General features: G+C 31.9%; 1 protein-coding gene across 3 annotated transcripts in view; it reads right to left on the reverse strand.

Moving 5' to 3' along the window:
• LOC130892910 (potassium voltage-gated channel subfamily KQT member 1) overlaps nt 1–25650 on the reverse strand; it is a 70332-nt gene that overhangs the window by 24103 nt on the left and 20579 nt on the right. For 2 of the 3 annotated variants that reach the window (XM_057798609.1, XM_057798607.1), the window contains exons 3-4: nt 23897–24112; nt 13681–14076 (exon numbers count right to left, since the gene is read on the reverse strand). The exons of the other annotated variant lie outside the window; for it this stretch is intronic. In XM_057798609.1, the coding sequence (XP_057654592.1) occupies nt 13681–14076; nt 23897–24112 (612 nt within the window). The remainder of the gene's footprint in view (nt 1–13680; nt 14077–23896; nt 24113–25650) is intronic. 3 annotated transcript variants of the gene reach the window in all.

Raw genomic sequence — 25650 nt, forward strand, 5'->3', positions numbered from 1 at the left:
AATTATATCTGTCTCTGATTCGCTTTTGGAGTCTGATAAACAGATTAGCTAGAGAATTAGACAAAAAAACATACCAAAATTAGTTGAGAATGGATGAAGAAACATTTGAAAAACTCTAAAGAAAATATAACGTAATATCAGCTGATTAGAAACTCATTTGCGCATGATTTTGAACAAGAAATATTACGTCTTTCATTTCATTGATTTCCAGAAAGTTTTTGATAAAGTCTAACACGATAAACTTATAAACCGCGTTTTAGAAGTCCGGATTTACGATGTTCGACTGTTAGTAATGTCGTTATTTTATCAAACCGCCCTCGTATCTATATCATCTCGTTTCGAAAATGTTTATTTTCCATGGAAAATAAATGTAATTGGTTCTAGTTTTTCGCAACAGACGAGCGCCTGTTTATTTAAGAAAAATAAAATAGAAAAAAGAGAATAAACGAAATACGAGTTGTTTTCTAATTGAATTAACTCGAGTACAAAGCAAAAGTTCATTTCTAAACTCCATTTTATTATTTATTCTAGTTCTATTAAGTTCGTTTTTAATGTGAAACGTCCAATGAAGTCGCTAAAAATTTTTATATTCCCACAAATTTTTAATAATATACTAGAAAATATGAGAGATACATTAATTTTATGTCAAAAAGCAAATATACGAGGTATAACTATTTACAAAGAAAATTATGTTCGGTTATAGTTATTATATTAATTTAGTTATAGTATATATAATAGTTAATTAGTTATAGCGTGTATGCCTTCTTCAAAAAAGGTGTTGCCGTCTATGCTTTGGGTTGATTCAGGAAATATAAACTTTTTCTGCCTCCAAAACCGGTACATATGAGGTTTCGAAGTATCAAGATTTGTTTGGACTTCACGAAAAGTGCTCCAGCATTTTCCGGATTCACTTTACACAGAGCTTGGTATCTCCTAACCCTTCTCTCAAAGGCAGGACTTGCCGATATCAGAAAGCGTTTTGAGGAGGTCCGAAACCGTCTTTCTTCGATCTTTCCACGTTATTCGTCACGGAAGTCTGTACATCTGATTTTGATTTCTCTGCACCATTCGCGGACATGATACACCTTACACAGTCCATCGGATAATCAAATGTAAGCTCCATCCGGCTCCAAGACAAGAATGAATGTTCTAGACAACTCTACGGGATGGTAACTGCAAAAATGGCGCCAAGCTAAACGCTAATTTCGCCAAATCCTGCTTTCCATCATTATATATCAAGTCGGGATAATCAAGTGGTTGGTCAAAGCTTTGAACAAGGAATTTCTAGAACACACTGTTAACACCAACACTTATAATTACACTGAGTGACGTGAATTTCGATAACCAAGTTATCGTCTTCAGACACTGAAAATAAACTAAAACATAATCACTCGCTTCATCTGTTTCATACTTAATTTTCCCACCAATAAACCTTCTCCCGCCAAAGTTGATTCCATCGGGAAGATTTTCGCAGGAGAAGGTTAATTAGTGGGAAAATTATGTATAAAACAGATGAAGCGAGTGACTATGTTTTAGTTTATCTTCATTGTCTGATGGTCTTGAAATATAGTAATTGGTGATAGATACAAATTGTGACTGTTTCGGAAATCGTTTGAAAGTTTCGTATTGTGATGGAAAATTTATTAGGTAGCCATAAAGCACCAAATTTTGATGGAATCGTGCAAAATATGTTTCGTAATTTAAATTCTGTTTCTTTTTTAAATCGGGTACAATATACAGTCGCAATATTTTTTGTATCATTTAGAAGGGTAGCAAATGAAGATTTATGTGTTGAAAGCCTAACAATAACCTTCAACTCATCCACCGTTAAAAGTTAACATCCGGCAATCAATCACATAGAATATAATTCGGAGATTTTGTGGAAAAATTCCGTTTCCGGAAGTTGAAAATACTCGTTTCGTTAGGCGGATTTAAACAGTAAATCGAAATGTTCATTCCTATCAAATCTAATTATTAAGAACAAAAATTTCACCTTATTTTAATAAAAAAAAATGATAAGAAAGTAAACTAGAAGAAAAATCATTTAGTTTCTGAAGACGATAACTTTGGTTACGAAACGCTCGACAGTTAGTATCGTTGTACCTGTGTAAATACTCCATGAGGAGACGATGGAAATTTAGATCAAAGAATATTTCTCAGTCTTATATACCGGTGGTCTTCGATATCTTTGGAAATTTCGAACTCGTATATTGAAAAATTAGTAAAAAGGTGTACCTTAAAACTGAAGCTCAAATATTTATGATTTTAAAGATAACATACTATAAAGTGAATGTTGGAGGTTGACTTAACTGAACTGATAACTTTTCACCGCTATAAACAAACCGGATTATCACTACTCTATACATATACCTATAGAGCTTAAGCGAAACGGGGCCTAATTTCATTAAAACATCGAAAAGACACAAAGCCTTCCATTAACTTTATAATAGAAACACCGGGCTAAAGTGTGAGGGATCCACAATAGAGTGGAATTACTTTTGAAAACCATTTTAATTATGATAAAATACGGGTATTTATTTAATAATCTAATGTATCAAAGTGGAAACCGACGAAAATTAATTCTCGACTCCGAGAAACGTCATTAAAAAAAGTTCTATAGAAAATAACTACTTATACACTTCTCACAATTGCTTTGTCTTTCGTAGAATCCTTTCAATATCCTTTTTCCTTAACTGCTCGACAGCTATTAGAGTTCTGAGCTCTAGTACAGGTCCAAATCCAATTATCCCTCTATAGGTTCCAAGACACTCTGGAATATAGCAGATAGACTTCGGAAGATATGAATCCAGTCACTGGAACAATCTAGAAACGTTCTGACAGACAAGATCCTTTTTTTTCTCATCTGCTCAACAGCTATTAGAGTTCTGAGTTCTAATAGCCGATTCGTACAGGTCCAATTACAATTATCCCTCTATGGGTTCCAAGACACACCGGAGTGTAGCAGATAGACTTCGTAAGACATGAATTCAGTCACTGAAACAATCTAGTGACATTCTGATAGGCAAAGATCTATTGAATGTATTATCTTGAATAAGAACTAACTACCGATATTGATAACAGTTTTTTTGAGATATCGATCGAAATTCTATTCGCATTCTCTCGAAGTTTGAGTAACTTCGGACCTCCAGAGCATTTTTGAGGTAATAGAATTAATGATGACGATCTTTGGAAGGTGGAGCCTCATAAATCGCACTGTATATGACATATATACTTGCGTCTTTAGTAAATTCTCGTATCTCTCATATTCTTATGATAACCATTTGTTTTATCGATTATTTCTTCTTATTTTGTTTCATTATTAGTTGCTTTGTTACTTTTTTGATGTTTTTATTGTGTTTAGAGTTTTATCATCAGAATGCGCGCGAAATTATTTGCTAGATAACAAATTTGATGAATGTCATTTGATATTAACATTATTTGGGAAACCACCGTATCATATTGTTAGAGGTTCGTCTATGAATGAGTTTTTGTTTAAATGAAATACGCTCGAAATATATTTATTCGAAAATAATCTAAAATCTGTTTATATTCTAGTCTATTTACAATAGAAAATGAAGTTCTACATTATTTTCATTCGGTTGAAGTTTTCAAAGAACGTCAGATAAATTAACAAGTCTTCTTTCGATTCAAAGCACCATGCGACATTTCAAAGGAAACGGAAATAAAAGGATCGTACTTGGAACAAAATTTCATCTTTTACTCTATGTAAAGTATGAAATATTAAACATAAAATAAGATCCCAGTTTTGATTTTGGAAAAATTGATCGATTAAATCCATATTTGGGAAATATTAAAAAAATAGTTTTAGGATATTTAAAATTATCCAGCCTTAACGTAGTTGATATTTTTTACAACAATATAATTTTCGATTTACAAGGTTTGAATATTTATTATTATAAGTAAAATTACACGAAAAAAAAATAAATATAAATGATAATACAATGAAAAAAACGCGTTGATTATATTTTTCGAAAATAAATTAAACTTGAAATGGACAGAAGAATCATGTTTAGGTATAGAAAACAAGTAAAAACATGAGAAAAATCAGAAGAAGAAAGTAGACATGAATTTTTGATTAATATGAGGGAAGTTATGAATAAAATTAGGATACAAAAAATGTTAATGAAACTATAAACAAAATTGGGGAAGGAAAAGTCAATATGGAAAATTTGAAAAAAATTAAGGAAAGGGAATAAAGAAGTTAGTAAGAAAATTGCCGATGAAAAAAATAAAATGAAAGATCAAAAAGGAAATTAGAAAAATAGAAAATGGGGTTGGAATCAGGGAAGAATTAGAAAAATATTTTGATAAGCAAATCAGAAATGTATTTAAGGAATGTGTTGAATTCCTGGAAAACAAGCAATAAATAAAGAAGTGACAACTTTGACCCATTCATATAAATCACGAAATGAAAAGCAGTTTCCCAAAATTGCTCCAGTTCTCAAGGGGGAAATAAAATTCAGTTTATTGTCGAAACAATCATAGAAATCACTCGAATGCATCATAAAAATAGATTCCAGAGTTTAATTCTAGATTTTTAATATTTTTTTTTTATAAAATTTCGATTGTACTGCTAATAACTAAAATTCATAAAAAATAACGTGTATATGATAAGTCTGTTTTATAAATATAAAACAAAAGTTCAATCTAAAACGAAATTATTTTTAATAAAGTGTGTTATAAAACTCAAACTCATCCCCTCATACGCTGTCATGTAATAAATCTTTTATGGTTTCATCCGGGTCGAAATAATCTTTTTGAAACGATAACAACGAAATAAATTATTAGAAAAGTAACCCATCCTTAAATTTTCATCGAAATTATAATTTTATCGATAAATAAATAAAACATACGCTAAAGAAACAGTCATAATCTAATAGATTTCTCTCTGATTGTTTGCTTCACAAATCAAGAGGTGAGTTTCACAACACGTCGATCACAATAAACACTTTTTGCACGAGTTGCATACAATATTTTTTATACGTTCTTGAAAAAAAAAAATGTTTTATTTGGGTGTAGAAAAATAAAAAACGTTATTTCAGAGCAAAATGTTTAATAATTAATTAACACTATTGATTAACATTGAAAAATGGAAACATAAACAAATATTAATATGTTCTTTTGTAAGAAAGACAAACTCTCACCATTGAGTACTCAAACAAAAGGGATGAGGGTTTAATATATTTCGATATTTTTGCCAAATATCCAAAAAGCATCTTTCTGTGAGATTTACAACTTTTTTGTTGAAGCACCACTCTTTGCATCGATTATAACGAATTTCATATAATTTTCTTGATTTACTAGAGATAAAAAACAGCACCTATGGAGAAAAGTAGGACAAAAATCGTTAAGAAAAAAAAACATTTTGTACTTTTCACTTATCTATTCTGTATTTTAAATATACTATTCACTTGATTTAATTTATTTTTACTGCTGGCTATTTAAATTTACGTTTTTCGCACTAATCAAAGCAGCGATCTGCTTATAGCCTGTAACTTAGCAAAAATACACAATGTTGCATTAGGCAGGGGCGGCTTCGAGGCTGACACAAATCTGTAGTAACGCAAATTGAAGTAATTCATCAACTACATTTTGATAAAGGGGTGTGATTTATTGTAAAACTCATTCTAAAAATAATAATATAAAATTCAATAGTAGATTAAGCGATATTTGAACAAAAATAAAATAATTTTTGTTTCAAATTTTCTGGTATTTTTTTATTGTGACATCTTCACAATATCTCACAGAGCGAAAATTTGATCTTAATTATATATTAAACGACAAAAATGAAATTAATAGTATATCGTTCTCGTTTCAAACGTGATTTATAGTCTTCATGATATTGGAAGAACTTCATCTATTAAAAAACGTAGCAAACGCTCCAAAACTCTTTTTTTTTTAAATTTAACATTGTGGTAAATCTCAAATAAATTCTAGACGCTTTTCAATTTTCACTTTTTGAATGACTCCGATATAAAATTTGTTCTTTATACAAGAAATACTTCCAAAGTATTGAATAGCCGTCTCCGATTGTAGTTTTATATTTTTTTATATGAAAAGCGAGGAAATTTATGAGTAATTCGAGTAGTATCTGTCTGTGGATATTAATGAATTTTTGTAGAGTTGTGGAATTCGGGGAAGACGCTGATTCCACATTTGCATTTTTCCAAAAAAAAATTAGTGAACCAAATAACCAGGTTTTGATGAGGCCACGTCTCCTTGTTCAGGTTTTTCTGTCCAATAGGGGTTGTTTCAGTAAGCCAATGGAATGTTTAATATACAGATTTTGCCGTTAATTTCATTTTATATTTGTTAGATTTGATTCTAATCAAATCAATTCCGGGTTTCTTCTTTTTTTTTTATAGGAAGTTGAAGTGCAAACTCATTTTAACGTAATTGAGGTTAACATCTTGGGAAAATAGATACGAAAAACATTAATCTTCGAGTTATTAGGGTGGTAGAATCTCCAATTCGGTATTGAGACTTTCGCATTCGATTGGGAAAAATAAAACTTGATACTTTTTATCCTTTATTTATATTGAGAAACTCAATTCTCCAACTGATAGAACTTGTGTTTGAACAATATAATTAAAAGTTGGAGGTAAAGAGAAAAGATAAAGTTTATTTATATAGGAGTAAATATTTAGATAGATGGTATTGAAAAAAACTGTCAACATAAATTTAAATTTATTTACTACGCATACATATATTGTACGAGGATTGTACATAAAATAAGGTTTCTGTTGTATTTACAGGGATCGTGGCAATTCTTCAATCTATCTTCAACAAATAAAAGCCTTTTCCAATCAATTTTCTATAACAATTTTCAAGGGGTCACGTTGTCTCCCTTTTTCCCAGTTCATTTTTGTTTTGGTAGCCGTGGGGGATGGGAATTCCATTTGATTCTCACGCCAGGTTCGAGTTACGATCTGTGATTTGTTTTTTGTGGGCAAAAGAACGTTCTTACCAACTCTGTGAGGTTTATGCAAATTGTGCAGAAAATTCAAAGACGAACGTGCATAATTTCTTCCTTGGAAGATACAATTGGGAGGGTAGCTTTTCACAACCGACGAAGAACTGAAAGAAGTGGTTTTAAGTTGTTTTCGCGGCAGGTTTCTGCGAGTTGCGCATAAAGAAGCTTTTTAAACACGTTTTTTATTGTAAAAATTCAAATTAAATGGACAATCCTCGTACAATTAGTATATTTTAGAGATAATTTCGAAATTCAAGATGTTAATGATAAATTCCACTCGTTTTTATTTACAAATTTTTTATTTAATTTAGATAATTGATTAACCGATACATATTTTTATTATGAACACAACTTTCGGTCTCAGAAACTTTCTGTATTCAAAAGAATCAAACTTTTTTAAACGTTTCAGCTCTTGTAAATCAAAAACAGTCAACTCGCCAGGAACTAACTTGAATATGCTTTTAAATAAACTCTTCCCGTTTCTGAATTTCGAAAAGTTTTCTTCCACATATACTGTGATGAAACTGCGAAAAAAATTGGTAGACAAAACAAATGTCTTACTGTAACACTCTCAATTATTCAGTGGCTCGCTACGTCTACTACAAAATGGCGAGGCGTTTGTTATACATCGTCTTCAATGATTTTTTCAATATTTTGTAAAACAATTATAAATATTTGTTTTCATTTATCTATCTTTAAACTTTCGTAGCGACCCTCGTATAGCATATTTATACTTTTTCTCTTCGTTAGAAACATACAAGTTTTCCAGAGGGATGTCTAGTGACCCAGTAAAACAATTTCTAATGAGGAAAATAACGGATTTCACATCGCGTGATAAAATTTTCTTAAGACCAGGTGAAATTCTCATATCATCGTTTATTTTGCGTGCAGATTACGTTATATAACGTGCAAAAAATTAGTGGCATTAGGTCAAAGGAGAATTTTCGGCAGTCAACTTTTTTTCTTACGATCCAAATAAATTATGTTTTGATAATAATATTGGACACATTTTCTACTTAACACGGTAACTGCCGTATACACACCTTTTAAATTACGCATTAAAATGTATTTTTGGTCTGATCAATTTTCAAAAATTTTCCGAGAAAAAAAACATTCATTTCTTTGTGAATATGAATCATAAAAGCAATGAATAGCTATCGATTTTCTCTCATTATCAATTTTTTTGGTGGGTCTTTTCTTTTTCAATAATCAATTACGTTGTTGTGGAACTGCGATTTCAAAAAAAACCACATACTAGTTCTTTCTCTCTATTGTGTACTTTTTTCTGTTCATTAGTATCTTTTTCTTAAAAAAAGTTCCTTTTTACCATGATCCTTTATACCAAAAAATTTATTTTGATTATTATTTTCTTCATCTACCTAATTGATTACCTTCTTCGTGGGGCCTTCTTGTTCTTGAGAATTGCTTCTCTTAGACGAATTGGTATTTTTTAAATGGTATTTATATAAATAACTTGTGAGGCTGCGATCGAAGTTACTGGGAAAATTTTATAACTCCTGTTCTCTCGATCTGGTTCTTTCTACTACAGTCTAAGCAATTCAGGCTGTTTATTAATTGTCAGGTTTCCGGTACGAATCTTTTTATGTCAAATTTGAATTAAATTCGACATCAATTTGACTGTTTTTTCATTGTAATTGATCTATTTGAACACGTTTTATGCACAAATAGTGACCTCTACAATTTTATCACACGCGATCTTACTAATAGGTGGTTTTCATTTCAATGCTCCAAACAATGTTATAGGTCACGGTATATACGAACATTTCCAACAATTTTTATCGACGATAAAAAAGTTGTCATAAAAATTAGTTTTTGAAAACTAATTCCTATTAACTTGTACACTGGAAAAAGTGAATAAAACAGCTTTTATTTCATCTAAATCACAATAAAGTACGTGGTAATAAATACTAGATGATGAAAATTATTTATATATAGAGAGGCAAAATATTTCAGTGATTTTACTCGAGGTGTATTTGATTTACACAAACGAATTCGTGAAAATCGTCAAGTTAATTAAAAACTTACCTCAAGCGAGGTCGTCGTGTCAACATTTGGGAAATACCAGAGTCTCTTAAAATCTACATTTTGTAAGAATAACTTTGAGTAGAGGTCACTTAAAGGTAGTTATAAACACGACGACGAAACTACCAAAAAATTTAAAGAATGACGTTCCAAAAAAACGAAAAAATTAGTCAAAAATTTAGGGTGATTCTCATTGTTTATCTTTCAGCGGTTTGATTTTTTTCTAGAGACTACTATTAGATCATTTTTAAACACCTGATTTAAGGACAGGCCTTTTTAAAACCAGATTTTACTCCCTATGACTTTTCTCTTGGTTTAACCGTTTTCTCATTTGTATTCGCTCAAAATATGATAATGAAGAATTGGTTTTGTCGGTTTTTAATGTCACGTGTTTAAGAAATTATTAAAAGTTCTGGTGGATGCGTGGGCGTCCACCATATATTTAATTACCTTTCTAAATACATTTTTTCTATCCTAATATTTCGATAAATTTTCCATTTTAAACCATCTTGGACGATAAATAATCTATTGTTGATCTATTGGACTCGCGACGTCTGCAAAAATATCTTCAAAAAAATTGAATGTATATATTTTTCCTTTTTGATTTGTTCTTTGTGTCTTTTCCATCACCATCCTCTCAATTTCGCAAGTAATAGGAATCTCTAATACGTAGTAGTTTGCCAACGAATCTTTTATGAAAATATGAAGACTTTCTATTTAGAAAATCGACTCCGGAATTATTTTCTCAGATTTTCTTTCTATACAACTAGTCGTCGAGATCAAGCTCGTGATTTGAACAACAGAAAATTATTCGCTATACGGAACACGTAGTGATTTCAATCATGTTTTAAACACTGTAAAAAGATGCAAAGTAAACAAAAGTAGCTACTCTCAATTTTCAACAAAAAAAAATTACGCATCCCACTTATCTGAAGAATATCGTTTCTAACAGAAAATTTTCTTTCTGCGGCTTATACGTTAAAGTTTATGTAGTTATCGGTACTTATTTACCATTGCAAGTGACAACACACTTTGTAAAAGAGAACAAAACGGAATATATAAGAGCCTCTTCGTTTTTCAAAAACAGCTTGTGTCAAGTGCACTTATAGATACGATATACTCGAGAAAACCCGTTGTGTCTTTCAATATAACGAGAGGATTCTGTTGAAAAAATATAATTCAAGAAAAAAATAATACGTAAGACTAATTTAATAATCAACTCGCTGTTTGTTGAATAATTATCTTAATATTGGAAAAGTAATTTTCGCAAATATAAAGTTCTTTTTCGGTTTATCTCTTCTTCTGTTGGCCTCTTCCTCTATTTGTGCTCTATTACCTAATCTGTTTGCATTCACGTGACACAACCACCTGACTATACAGGCTCTGACAGAAGTACCTGGACTAACGAAAGTACACAGTATACGTTTCAAGTTTGAAGAATTGAACTGGACTAAATTCTATTATGGAGGAGACTGCTTCTTCGTTATCGACAGTAAAATATTGAGTGATAGTGATTAAAAGGGGCCGAACATCAGTATCGTACTGATCGACCAAATTAGGTTGAGAATCCAGAAATGTTGAAGGAAATCCACAAATCGGTATTGGATGATCGTCGACCGAAAATACCCGAATTAGAAGACTTAGTAAGCATTTAAAAAAGTTCGGAACATGGCAAATTAACTGAAAATTTGGACATGAACAAACTATGCGCGTTTGATGACAATGGAACAAAAACAAGCTTCGCGAAGATGTTTCTGAAAAGGGAGAACGGACTCCAAAGAAGACAAAGTTTGTTCCATCTGCAGGTAAGGTTATGGCGTCGGTTTTTTGCGATAATTTCCATTGACTATCTTGAAAAAGGAAAAACTATCAACTGCGAACTTGATGCAACTTTCGAGTAAAAAATCGAGATGATGCACCAGCTATTCGCCAGATTTAGCCACCTCGGATTATTTTATAGTGCGAGACTTCTATCTTGTTCGGGAACTGGTGATATTCAATGTTTCTAGCTGATTTATTAATTCAGATACTTCAGGGTGAAGAATAGCTCTAGCTGAAAAATATCTTCATCCATTTGAGGAAGATTTATGGTTATTGGTGATGATTTCTTTTCTAAACATTCAGGATTTGTAGTGAGGATCTTAATACTTTTCTTAGAAGTTTCTGCGCACCATCAGGGCTTTCGTAGCTTTTATTTTTGTTCTTGAGAAATCTAAAGCAAATCCCAAATATTTCCCCAGTTTTCCACTAAATGACTTCCCCTTCCAGATTGATGGTACTAGGATCGAATTTTTTCTTTATAGTGAAGGGGATTCATTTGGTTTTTTGGTTTTTTTTGTAACACTCTCGGATTCTATCCGATAGTATGTTAAAAAGTATTTAGATTCATTTGTAGTGAAATAAATCACTACTATCATCACAAAAATGCAACCTTAAACTGCATTTACATACACATGTAATCTAATCGTGATTTTAACCCATAATAATGTTCAAATCAACCATCTACCATCTAGATAATCATTGAAAATATTCGTGTATAACTGTGGTGGTTACCATAGTTTATTACTGTTAAATTATGTTTGAAATCGTAAATTAAAACCGAGATAGTCATCACGTTTTTAATTTCCGTCTTGAAAAGTTTACTGATTCGGTTTGTTTTAAGAGAAATTAGATAAAACTAAAGGGTGTGCATGTTTAAAATCAAAAACTGAAATTAATTAGATATAGAAGAATAAGAAATTATTGTTGCCAGGAAGAGGTAGGAAGGTTCATACTTGAAGAAACCGTGCTTTTGAAGGACTTTAACGAAAAATCAGCTGTCTCAAAATTTCTATCAAGTTTTGGGTTAGGTTAGTTGTACCTCAACAAAATTGAATTAATTTTTGTTGAGGATATAAAAAATTAAAGGAATATTCCATGTTCTGTTGAGATGAAACTTTATTGTGCATAAGTACATAAGTACCTGGTCCAGCAAACACCTCTTCATTGTTGGAAAATCTTTGACCATCAACCCATTTTTTTATATTATAATCCGAGGGGGCTAAATCCGGCGAATAGAATGTAATTCAAACTTAAATTCATCAATTTTGGCTATGGCAATAACGGTTTTGTGACCTAGTGCATCGTCTTCTTAAAACAACACTTTTTTTAACCAAATGCGACCATTTTTGATTGATTTTTCCTTTATCAAGATAATCAGTGGAAATTATTCCAAAAAAACCGACGCTATAACCTTGCCTGCAGATGGAACGATCTTTGTCTTTTTGAGTCCGTTCTCCCTTTTCAAACCATTGTTTTGATTGCTCTTTTGCTTTGCGGTGTTGATCCAAGGTAATGAAAAGGATTTATTTCTGTGGAACATTGTCAAACACTCGATGGAAACATCTCCACGACGCTGTTTTTGTTTTATTGTGAGCAAACGCGGCATCCATCTTGCGCACAGCTTTCTTATGTTCAAATTTTCAAGCAACTTCTGCCATCTCTAGGTCAGGCCAGGTAGTTCTGGCACCATCCCCGTCAATCATAGAAAGGTGAACATATTAATGAACCTCATATTGATATTCGTCATTTAAATGACGCGAGAGTCGTTCTACTGATTCAAAAATGGTTCGAGAATTTTCTAGAGCATGGATAAACCAAAATCTGGACGTCCAAAAAACTATAGAAAACGTAGTCAGTACTGCTCGTTTTGTTCGTAACGAACCGGTGTTGTTGTTTGGAACGTGCATAGATCATCATCAGAGATTTGACTACGTTAACCAGATGGTTGAGCGTTATTGAGCATCAATAAATGGATTTGATTATTCTAGCAAAATCATTCTAAACGACGAAGTACACATTTCCACCTTAATGAGTTTGTTAATATACAAAAGTTTTGCTTCTGGGGTTTCGAAAACCCACAAGGGATTGTCGTAAAACCATTACATATACGACGTGCCACTGTTTAGGCTGGAGGTATAATTAGACAAAAATTTTTTTGAAAATGTGACTGGTCAAGTACTAACTATTCCTGGTGCTCGATATCTAGATAAGATAACAGTTCTTATTGTCGAGTCGGTCCCTTAGATCATGTGATTTAACACCATTATATTTTTACGGGGTTTAAAATCACAAAGCTACGTCAAGAATCCCGCAACCACGCACAATTTTCAATTTTTCAATAAACAACTCCATCCTATGTATTTTCTAATTAATTCAAATCTTGCGTTAATTTTGGGACATCCATTATAACGACAACTTGAATTTTTTCGAAATTTTTTTCGATCACGTGATCTAACTGCAAATTGAATAAGTGATAATTTACCTGTCACGTTTTAATTGGACGGTGTTTAGTTCTTCCCAACTATATTTTCCAAAACATTTTTTATGTTTTCAAAATTTGTCAAAAAAGCGTCAGAATAAAATGTCATAATTTATATTAAATTACCAAATATGAAACCACCAAAATAAATGGTTATTAATATTTAAAAAATTTTATTTATTATTTTTAGTATAAAATTTACTCTAGTTTATTAAGTCTAGATATTGCGAATGAAGAGCCCAATAAAATAATCGGGTGTAGAAGATACAACGAAACTTGAAACGTTGTAAAATTTTATTTTTATAACGAAAATTGTGAAAAAAAAAATAATACTTCTACTTACACAGAAAAATGGTAAATAAAACACAACCATCCTCCGGGATGTTCGAGAAACACATAAGTTCTTTCCTGGCAAGTTTTTCCCTTTTTATGATGAAACACATATTTTGTTTTAAATGCCTGATCAATCGGTAAATAAATAGGATAATAGGGATCCGGCACACCCCTAGGCGCGTCCAAGGGCGCATCGACGATATCGTCCACTTCGTCCACTTCCTCGTCTATCTCTTGATCTGCCAAAATTTTTTCCTTTTTTTCTTTTTTTCTCGATCTCTTGATGGGGGTTGGTACCCTTCGATGGTGGAATTCGCTGTGACGGGGTGTACGGGTGCCTCGTAAACGTTGCAAAAACGGAAGCTTCTCCGAACATTCTTCATCTTCGCTCGTTTGTTGTTTAGTCCTTACAAAAAATAAAAAAATAAAAACGTAAATATTCGATACGATTTTTAATTTTAATTAAAATTTATTTACTCTAATTTATAATAATGAATTATTGCTAAGACTAAGCGGGGTTGTCAGTTGTCCGATACCTACAAAGACCTGTCCAAAGGGTATTTAAAATCTATTTTCTCATCTTCATTACATGGTTCGTACGCGTCTAATTATAACAAGTACAACGGCTGACGTTTCATTATTCAAAGTTTCCTATTTTATACAAAGAGAATCAGATATCATGCTATTAAGATATTTCAATGGATAATACGAAGTATCTCTCGAAATATAGTCCAGAGTATTGAATTGGATCACTCACTGAAATCTACTTTTTGTGAATTTTAAATCGTTTTGAGAAAAAAAAAGATTTTCAAATGACACAAACTTCAAAAACTCTTCTCCAATAACAAATATTGTCTTTTCTATTTGAATTCGTTGGGTAATCAGTTAAAATTTCATATTTGGGGGTGAATTGCTTAAAACTACATTCATGAACAAGAAAATCAACTCAGGTGACACCCTTGCAATCTCAAGTCACTAGCAAAAAAACTGAACACCAACCACCCTTCTTATGTACTAATTAGGGGTAATTGACTCTTATAAAAGGTTATCTACTTGACCATCAAACCTCAACATATCTGCGTTAACAACAAACAAGGATTTCTTATTTATCTTTGATTCCGTTTGACTAATTCGTAAACAAGCTTCTCCAATTTCAAGAACCACGACCTTTACCTACTCAGTGTTCAAAATTAGTTGAGAGCTCAATAGTTTACAATGCAAAAAAAGTGCACAATCACTTGCCAATTGAAATCAAAGTGCCTTCTACCCTTCTTCGACTTATATACTAATTATTACCTATTACTATTGCCTATAATTTTGTTACTCATTGTGGTTTTATTTTGTATATTAACATTTTATTTTATTTAGTTTTTACAAGTTTTTCTTTACAAATTTTAGAGATTTATGGGCAGCTTCACAATTACAAAGCATTATCCAACTGTCTCAGTGGTTGTTTGACAAAAATTAATAGGGGTGTTCACTTATAATATTGGTTGTCTATCATAAAATCAGACGAGAAGCATCCCCATTGGGACAACCGGTACATAAGCTCTAATGAATTAAATTCTACACAAACAAAACGGCAAAGTTATCTAATTATTTAATATGAGTGGAATATTAAAAAATAATTACTTCCAAAAAATGAAACAATCCTTTTTAATTATTTTGAAAGCTCTAGGTAAAACTTAGGTACTAATTAACTCGCAAATCGTAAATATTTGAAGAATAGAATTTAAAGTTTCCTGTGGTCTTTTTCGGAGGTAGGAAAATTAGTTATTTTAATAATTATTCTTCAGGAAAAGTTATTTCCTTTGTTGAAAAATAATTTGAATTGATGTAATGGTTTTTCTTGAGTAAATTAATCAACCAATTAGTTGAGTGAATAATAAAATTTCTATAATGTAGATATATTTTGAACACTTGATACATTTCACCCTACAGGATACTTCGTTCCATCGTAATCTGCTTTATTAACATGCGAAAAGGGTGAATTGTTAAAAGGATTTCAACGTAGTTGATTAAATGTAAATGCGACTATGATGATGACACTAAGCAAAACACTCGTAACATGAATAACTTCGTGATCCGTGTTACTGTTGAAATAGTTTCAATACATATTGGGTTACGTAATTATATTTTGGAAACTAATATCGAGTTTTCTGCATGAAAAATCGTCTAATAACAAAATCGAAAAAGGGTAAATTTGAACGTAGTTGATTAAATATAAATGCGACTATGATGATGACACTAAGCAAAACACTCGTAACATGAATAACTTCGTGATCCGTGTTACTGTTGAAATAGTTTCAATACATATTGGGTTACGTAATTATATTTTGGAAACTAATATCGAGTTTTCTGCATGAAAAATCGTCTAATAACAAAATCGAAAAAGGGTAATTCAAAACTCCGTAACTTATCAAAAATACGCACAAAAAACTTATACTTTAAACAGTAGTGCATCAAAACGTATTATTAAGATCTCCTTAGTGTAGTAGTTGGAGTGCGAGTCGCACATACGGAAGGTCCCATGTTCAAGTCTTTTATTTTCCTAATTGTGTAGAATTATATTTAATTGGCATTTATACATAATAAAATGATGTATTTGATTCGTGTGTAAAGGATCATGCGACAATATTCACATTCGTCGAAAAACGTAGGAAAATTTTTTCGATTTTTGTTACAATTGAAATTAATTATAAGGAAAAAACCAACATAATCGATATATTCAGAAATCGTTGGTATAAATTGGAAAAAAATATCGAAAAACTGATTTATATGTGGGTCATATTTTTAATGACTAAACTAGCATTGCAAACGAACAATATAAATAACACGCCACCGACACTGGAGCTGATGACATTGAAATTTCATCGATTTACAACAACATGAAGGTCTTGGTAATCTAAAATGTTTTTATCGAACGGTGCATTAGCGGCGGCTATTTAGAAAATTATCGATTTTAAGCTATTGGATATTTCTCAAATTGGAGTGAAAAAAAAACGAAAATATTTGTAGATACCATGGACAGTGAACTATAGATGACTGGGAAACAATAATTAAATGAACTAGATGGACGAGAGGATGATGTCGTTTGTGATATGAATTTTATATACGAAAACGCAAAGCAAAAATTATGAGTGACTTGTATTCAAGACCAATTTTGGGATGGCTCTAAAAAATTACCAAATAAAGAACTAACGCGTAGAGTAGAGCTTCTTTATCCATCGAGTTAGTCTTCAAAAATTCTTCTCGCTTACTTCGGTCTTTTGTTTGTATTAGTCCCTCATGTAGTTTCTTCTCAGTCACTTTATTGGTTCCGTCCTTCAAAGTCTTCCTTAGTCTTTTTCTCTTCCTACTTTAGTTTCTAGTAATCTTCTTGTAATCCTTTCCTCGTTCATCATTTTCACATGTCTCTGTATAGTTGATTTTCCTCTATATCTATCTATTCTTATGGGTGTAAGACGTGGGGTTCAGCTTTTTCATCCATCGAGTTTTTCTTCGTCTTAATTTCATTTATTTCATGTTCTCAATCGCATTGTTAATTTCTTGCATCCTGGTCTTTCTTTGTCTCTTGTTTCCTTTGTTTTTTCGTTTTCCGTCATTTGCTGTCTTTTCTGTTATTTCTTTTTATTTATCTACTTCCTATTTTGAAGTCATTGTTTTGTGCTTATGATTATCTCTTCAATTTTATCTTTGTTTTTATTTATATTGTCTTCTTTTTTGGTTGTATAGTTTTTTGTTTTGTGAACGTTGTTGTCATATTTACTTTTATTAAAACTAAACGTTTTTTGTTGACGAATTATCTTCATTTTTCATTCAACCAAATTAGATTTATAGTTATTAAAGTGAAATAAATGATTAAAAATATGATGAATTATTTCATATTTCACTAACTTTTCAATCAACATTTCTTTTTTTTTTGGATACACTATATTTTCAGTATTGCTGAATTATTTTTGTTATCGGTTGTTTCAACTGCTTCCACGATTCTTCTCCACCTTTGCACTACAATCCGGTTCTACCCTGTATTCCAACTTTGCATTCTACTATTCTTTCTGCGTCTTCCTACTTCTTCTTTTTCTTCATATCCGTTTCCGGGAGTATCACAACCACCTCAAATTTCAAATTTCTGTTACTGATACGTTTCTGAAAATCTCTTCTATTCTCAAGTCGTTCTTAATTAAATTTACAAACTTTTTTGACCTCTCCAGCTTCGTTTTTTTTCTTGGTTTATTATGTTCTTTCTTTTTTTTATTATATTTTATTTCTATCTACTGTATTATAATTAAATTGATCCCTCGGTCGATTAGATTAATTTCAATTTTGAAAATTACAAGCATTATCATCAGTTTATAAATATGATGATGCTTTGTTTTTCATTTAATTAGAATAATTATTACACTTATGACAAAATTAAAAAACTGATTAGCCTCGTCAAACAAACCGCTATTTTATGTACATAAATCAGATTTATAAATAAACTCTCCTATTTTTATATCGACATTTTACTGCACAAGGACAGGTAAAATTCCGGAAAAATTTCAAAAGATTTACTATAATCTTCAACTAATTCGATATTGATGATGATAAACCCAATATTATGTTCAAAAAAGAGATAATTGAATTTGAAATGAAACCAATCCACGAGATATATCTCAAACTAGACAACTAAAAAAATGCGTTTTAGCTCAAATTTTTATTATTTCTCAGTTCTGAATAGTTTTATTTTTGAAAATATAGTTGATCCGAATCTAGCGATCACAACTATCCATTATCAATATCCAAGTATGGCGATGATTTAATTTTGAGGAAAAGATTTTTTCTTGTGGTACAACGTAGATTGTGAAATCGTTTAGGCAGAGATTATCCCTTCACGTTTGCATCTTATTATCACTGCCAGATCATCCGCGTAGCCCGGAACAGTGAATCCAGTACTTCTAAGTTTCCTACCAATGTTGTTCCAACGCCCTTTTGCAGGATTCATATAAAGAGTTGTCCAAAGCGCATTCTTTGTCGATGAAGGCTGCGAGAGTGTCAATAATAAACAGAAGCAGAAAAATACTCGAAAGATTACTAGGCGGTAAAAAGGAGGGAGATTTATGACTGAGAGAACAAATAAGGAATCTATTTGGAGAAAATTTAGAGCAACAAAAAAAATTATTGGACATAGAACAAGGGGAGCCAAGAAAAAAAGAAAAGCCATGGAAAAGATGGTACGCAGAAGTGACGGAAGACCTAAATAGAGGGAAATTCAACACTGAAAAACGAAAGAAAAAATAGGAAAGAGTGGAAGGGAATCACTTCCATGCTATGAACCCAAAAGGGCTGCGTGAAGCACCTTTATACATTAGTCAAAGCTTTGGGCTAGAATGCTTCATCATGGTATATTTATATTTATTTACATTCACTTATTATTCTATAAATGGTCGAAAATGCAATACAAAGTCTAGCTATTAAATAACGAGACGGCGCGCCTAGAGGGCTCTCAAATTTCTCGTTAAATTGAAAAAAACTCCGATTGAGTGCTATAAATTGTTGTAAGAAGCCTACGGGGACAATTCTCTATCTCGTGCGCATGTTTTTGAGTGGTGTAAGTGCTTTAGTGAGTACCCATAGAGCACTGAAGATGACCAACACCCAGGTCCGAAAACGGTGACCAAAATCACCCAAATTGTGCGTGCATATCATCGAATGAACATCCGGATGATTACCGAGGCTGTAAAAGAAGATAAAGAAACGGTTATAAAAATTTTACACGAGGAATTACACATGACAAAAGTTGGTGCCAAAAAATCTGACTCTTGACCAAAACCTCTTGCGTCAACGGGTCTGCTCAGATTTCTTTGAAAGGTTAGAGAAAGATCTGCTTTAAAAGGGACCCGATTAGAGTCGATGGAAGCGGTAAAGCAAAAAACAGCGGAGCTTCTAAAGGCTCACACCAAAGAAGACTTCCAGCGCTGCTTGGATCAATGGAAAAATCGTATGGAAAGGTGTGTGGTGAAGGGATGGGAGTATATTGAAGGGGAGCATTCGATGTAGAATAATTTTTATAATAAATCCCTTTTTCGTAACTAGTGTCGTTATTTAATAGCTAGACCTCGTATTTTGCTCTTTAAATATATTTACAATGTCAGTTTTTGAAATCCGCATCTACTTTTTCGGATATCCAATTACTACACTATAAATAAGTTAAAATTTGAAAAAAAATTTAAACGACATATGACAATTGAAACTACTACAATTTAAAATTAAATTGAAGGCAACGAATCTTTTTCTGGAAACTCTTGACGCCCAAAATAATGTTTTATCTTTGAAATAAAAAATTTTTCAATTGAAATTTAATTTAAAGCAAATTATTATTGTAATACGTTTATCGATTTTTTTTAATTTGTATCATTACTATAAATTATTAAATATGTTTGTATTTAGCGTTGGATGAAACATAGAAATAGAATAAAACATAAAGTAATTTTTTAATTAGGTCGATAAAAAACAAACGTGTATTCTACTAAATAATAAAAGTTCATCAAGATAGAGAACACAATTAATTTTCAGCTCGAATAAATTCCTGCTGGCGTGTCAAACAAACAAATTTTCAAATTATTTATCTTGTTTCTTGTACTTAACTTTGAACTTTCAATACGATTAGCTGTTGCAGTATTTCCCATGTTTTTTATTAAATTATACATCAGTGAATAAATTTGAAAAAACTTTCGTCGATAATTATAATAAAAATTTCCAAGAAATAGAAGACATTCCACTGGACAAAAATTAATTTTCACTTTTATCAAAATAACCTTTTGGTTTGAATATTTTTTGTTTGATTTTTCACTTTCCTGCTTTTTTCTTATCTTAGAAGATCTTGATTTAATAAGGTCCTTAAGTACCAGATGAAAAACAATGAAAAATTTCGTTGATTAACCGTTTAAGTCGCATGTAGTATTTTTTTAAACTAAATTTCTATCCATAGGTATAGTACTGGTTTATTCTTTTCCATTTTGTTCTTTTTAATATTTCTATCATCTCTGGATTCCATATTTTCTCAGTTGTGGGTCTCGTATTTGCCATTTATGGTTCGTTTTTATCGTTTCTAACTGCATTTTCTCTTTACTCCATTCCACCAGAGTACTCATCTTCTAATTTCATATGTTGTTTGATGTACAGTCTTTTATACCATCATTTTGATTTTCCTGTTGTTTTTTTTTTACCTATAAGTACCTGGCATGAGCTAAAGTTGTTGATGGTTGTTTGAGAAATACCGTACCAAAAATACAATACTCAATCTACTTTGACTTTTTCTCTAGTCGTTCCACCATGTATACATGAAGAATATAAAGACAGCTTTGCATTTTTCATTTCCTAATTGCTTTTTTATTCTCGCCCGGAAGGTAACTACTGCATCAAAAGAGATAATAGAACACTCGGAATATTGTCTAGCCAACCAGAAGGCCGAGAAAAAAATGAAACGAAATAAAGTCGAGTGTCTGTTATGAATAATGAGCACATAGGGGTGAAAATTTACGACACAAAATGAAATCGAAGTAAAAGATAACTGAAACCAATTGATATATGTTTATTTTTAATTGGTACGGTAGTTAAAATTATGATTAAGTATCAAATATCGTGTCTAATGTTTTATCTAATTAGTCATTTTAGACATTCCAAGGGCTCCATACCAAAATATCGGAAAATAATCATCAAAAACCTAATTAATTTCATACCAAAAGCAAATCCCATTATCTATGTAATCTCCATTGTCTCTTGAAAATTGTTTTGATTTGCGTTATCCCCTTTCATATCGCGGTCTGATAGATATTTTACAGTGGAAGACGTTCTAAATTCATGAACGTCGTATTAAACTCGTCATAAACGGACACGGAAATTCAGAGAATTTTTCATCACCTACCATTAATTTTTGACACTCCTTATTTATATAAATGAGATACGGAAACATTGCAATTGGATATTTTTGCGTAATTGCCACATGCTCGACAAAATTCAACCCCAATTTATTAATATTTTTTCATTGAGATTGCAAAGTTAATGTTGAACGCGCTCAAATCTTCACTAGATCTTCTTGTTGTTTTATTTTTATTTTTCATTTATCGTTTCTTAATCCTCGTTGTTTAATTTGAATAGTTCATATCGTTTTCCTCAAATTTGATGATTTTTTTAATATTTTAAAGACAAATTTGAAATTGGCTACGACTACCCTGGCCAAACTAGTTGCTTCTTCAGTGAAAACAGTTATTTGAAGAGCTAAACCACCTAAATGTTGAATACACAAAGTGCTCCAAGATGAAGGGCTTGGTTGGAGTGAAGTAGAAGAACATCTTCCAAGCTTGTGACTTAATAGGCGCTGTAAAAACAGTTATCTCAATCTGCTAAGCTGACACATTTGCCATAATTGCTGATAGAGTGCGTTCTAAGCTTGTGCCGGAGTGTAAGAAACTCCTGGGGGTGATGGCAATAAGGCAGAACTCATTTGGATGTCCGGTTACTCGAGCTAGAAAGGAAACGACGAAGTATCGAGATCAGAACTCTTAGTGTTGCTTCCAAGACAGGCTCTACGGATATGGATAGAGATCCCTGACGTAATTCAAATTAATGCCTTCTGTATTTCTTTCCTCCAACAAGTGCTTCAATCCGGAGTGCTACTGGTAATTGGGGGATTAATCCGTGATTGCCCAGCATTCACTTGGTTGAAACATCTTCTATTTTCGAAATAGCGGCTAATTCCTTTCCGGTAAAAACCTCATTAATGATTCAGTAAGTTCAGTTGATGCCAGTGACAAATATAAATGAGGAATCGTTTAAACATTAATATTATAATCAATAAAATCCATAATCTAGGCCAAGGTAAACCACTAAATTGTTCCATCGTTTCTATTATTACGTATTTATTTGTCTAATTTATTTTTTTTATCGACTTTTTGAAAAATGGCAATAGAAACAGGGATAAATGGGGTTATAACCAAATATTTCGGATTAATAGGAATCTTTCCGAGCGAAAACCAAAAGACGATAAAGACGAAGTTGATTAAAAAATAATTAGAGATACAAAGTTTTTCTAATCAGGATGCATATAGGAGAGTGAAAAATCTAATAATAAACCGTCAAGTTTCTTTGAGGATGATAAGGATAATTATTTAGCCGAATAGAAATCTGTACATAATTATAGATCATGAAAAATCCAAAGAAATCTAAATTAAATAAATTTTAGAGTAAAAAAATAAAAAACCACAAATTTTGTGTAGAAAAAGAAAATCAAACACTTATGCCACGAATCAACGGTTAAAACTGAGGAAATTTGTTAATCAACGTAGATTTTTATGAAAATTCGAGCTCTACTCACCCCCTTATTCAAAATCTACCCTGTTCCAAATGGTGCTTATTATTTTTAAGGAATGAAAACTACCCCTTATCGTAAAAAATTTAAAAATCATCGATTTCAGTATGTATTTGAGTAAAATACAATGTAAATGAATTACACGTAGATCTGTCGTAATTCTCAAACAAGTTTACGATCAATCGAACTCATGCAACTCCTCCAAAGACCATCCTCTGAGGATAGAAATATTGAAAGCTTTTTTTAAAGAAACTTATAATCTCGATTTTCATGAAAATTTCAATTCAAACTCTACCTACCTTCGTCTACAAAATCTTCCCTATGCTGAACGGGGATTAATATATTTTGGGGAGTATAAACCACCCCTTATTGCATGTTTTGGGGTAAAATGAAGTTTAAATGTATTATTTGTGATTCTGTTGACATTTATGATCAGTCAAATTTATACAACCCCTCCAAATAAACCCCTAATCAAATGAAAAGTAAATCCGAACGATTCTCTTATTTATATCGAATTGAGGATATTTCAACCCTTATGAAATCCACATTCATTGACCAAAAATTGTAAAATAAAATTGCAGTTATTATATACATATAATATTTGTATATCGATGTATTCGATTTTATCAACGTCGTAAGTTGAGAATTAACCTTTCTGAAGCTTGCTTCAAGACTATAGAACGACCTATTATTGGTCAGCACTAGCACCAGGTCGGTCAGCAAACCCCTTGAATTAACACTTTACATATTAAATTAAGTGGATTTGAATAAGATGAAGTTTTGTGTTGTATTTTACTATTATAATTTAGAGTAAATATTTTTTGCAAAAAAAAATTCCATGTGTGTAAAAATAAATTTTAAACCGTGTCCTTACCTGTCATCCTCTTGACCGTTGTCGAGAACCGAACAATAATCATCGTTTGAAGAACAGCCGCAATTTGATTCTCTTATGTCATAAGCTGAATGATTGACGGGACTTTTCAAGACACTCAACACCAAATCCTCAGTAAAGTTAGGTGGATCTGAACATCGTTGTAAATCCTCGGTCAGGATCGGTGCGAAATCGTCGTCGTCCTTTTTATATGAATGTCTAAAAATTAATAATATTATTCTCTATATAAATACGGATATTTTTTTCTATTATATTATTTGAAGCGTCGAAAATGAGTTTTGAAATTAATTAAAATAAACTGATTTAAAATGAAATCTTTTTCTTCCTCTTCACATAGTACTGGAAAGTGTGGCAGAGAAAGCATCTTTTATTAGAATGTTCAGAAACGGAATCATTGAATAAAACTCGTACCTAAATAATAACCAGTCCTGGGACATGCCCCAGGACGTTACATGGAAAAATTTTAGCTTTGAAAAAAACTTCAACTCAATAATAAACTAAAACGCAAATGGGATCAAACCTCCATATCCAAGAAATGGACAGAAATGCCATTAAATGGTTTACGGATGGATCAAAAATAGCAGACGGATCTGGAATAAGAGTATACGGGACACTCTGAAAGCATCGACAGCGCACCAAGCGTTTTTCCAGCAGAAATCTATACTATTTAAAAATTTGTTTTCTAGATACTAACTCTAAGATCCAATATCAAAAAATTCTTTTGAGGATTGCGTAGCTAGGCATTAAAAATAAGGGATTCCGGGATACACAAGCCCTTAATGTGGTCCGAACACTTGTGTGGCATAAGCTACAGCAGGGATAGGGAAACTACAGCCCGCGGGCCGTCTCCGGCCCGCAAAGCGTTGAAATCCGACCCGCTACCATCAAACAGCTTTTTTTATTATCAGAAATTACATTATCATCAAACAACATATGCGAGCGCGGACGGAGATATGAGCGAAAACCGAAAATGAAGCTCGAGTAGGTGCGTCTATCGTTGAACGCGTTACCCATTCCACATGTCACATGTTCCCACAAAGACCAGCGCTCCTCAACCTTTTACTTCGCGGCTAACTTGAGTTGTAACTTGAGAGTAAATTAGTGTTTCAGAAGAATTAAAACAATATTTCTATTTTAGTAAATAATGTAATGCTACTTGGCCCGCCATATATTTCGTTAGCAAAAATTGGCACGCGAAGAAAAAAGTTCCTCCATCCCTGAGCTACAGAACAATGGAAAAAGCACTGGAATAGAAGGTGGATGGAAGCAAAACCAATTATTGGGACAAGCCACAGGGGATGAGACAGGCATAAACTCTTCTAGGAAACTATAATCAGAGTAGATCTGCTGGATGTATCAACAGGAGTTCTTTCAAAGTACTGAAGACGCTAGACCTAGCAAATAATGCGGCGTCTGGATTTTGTTGTATCAAGGACACATCTCTGGTACTTGAAGCCATTTCACATTTTAGACTTTTTATGAGAAGTGGGATTGATGGGTTAGTGGTATTCCCAAGAAAGGGGGGCGCAATAGATCATTTGGAGACATCGAAATCATACGGACCTTCCACCATATTTTTAAAAATTCGTAATAGATTTTAATTCTCATTTTTTTTGAAGTTTTTATATCAAACTATATAAGAAATTAGTTGTTATGTGAGATGAATAGATAATTGAATTATTTTTATTGCCGACGAATAAATTACCTAATATAGCAATAAAATTAAAAGTTGCAAT

The sequence above is a fragment of the Diorhabda carinulata genome, chromosome 4, assembly GCF_026250575.1.
Source record: "Diorhabda carinulata isolate Delta chromosome 4, icDioCari1.1, whole genome shotgun sequence".
In the NCBI taxonomy this organism is placed as follows: Eukaryota; Metazoa; Arthropoda; class Insecta; order Coleoptera; family Chrysomelidae; genus Diorhabda; species Diorhabda carinulata.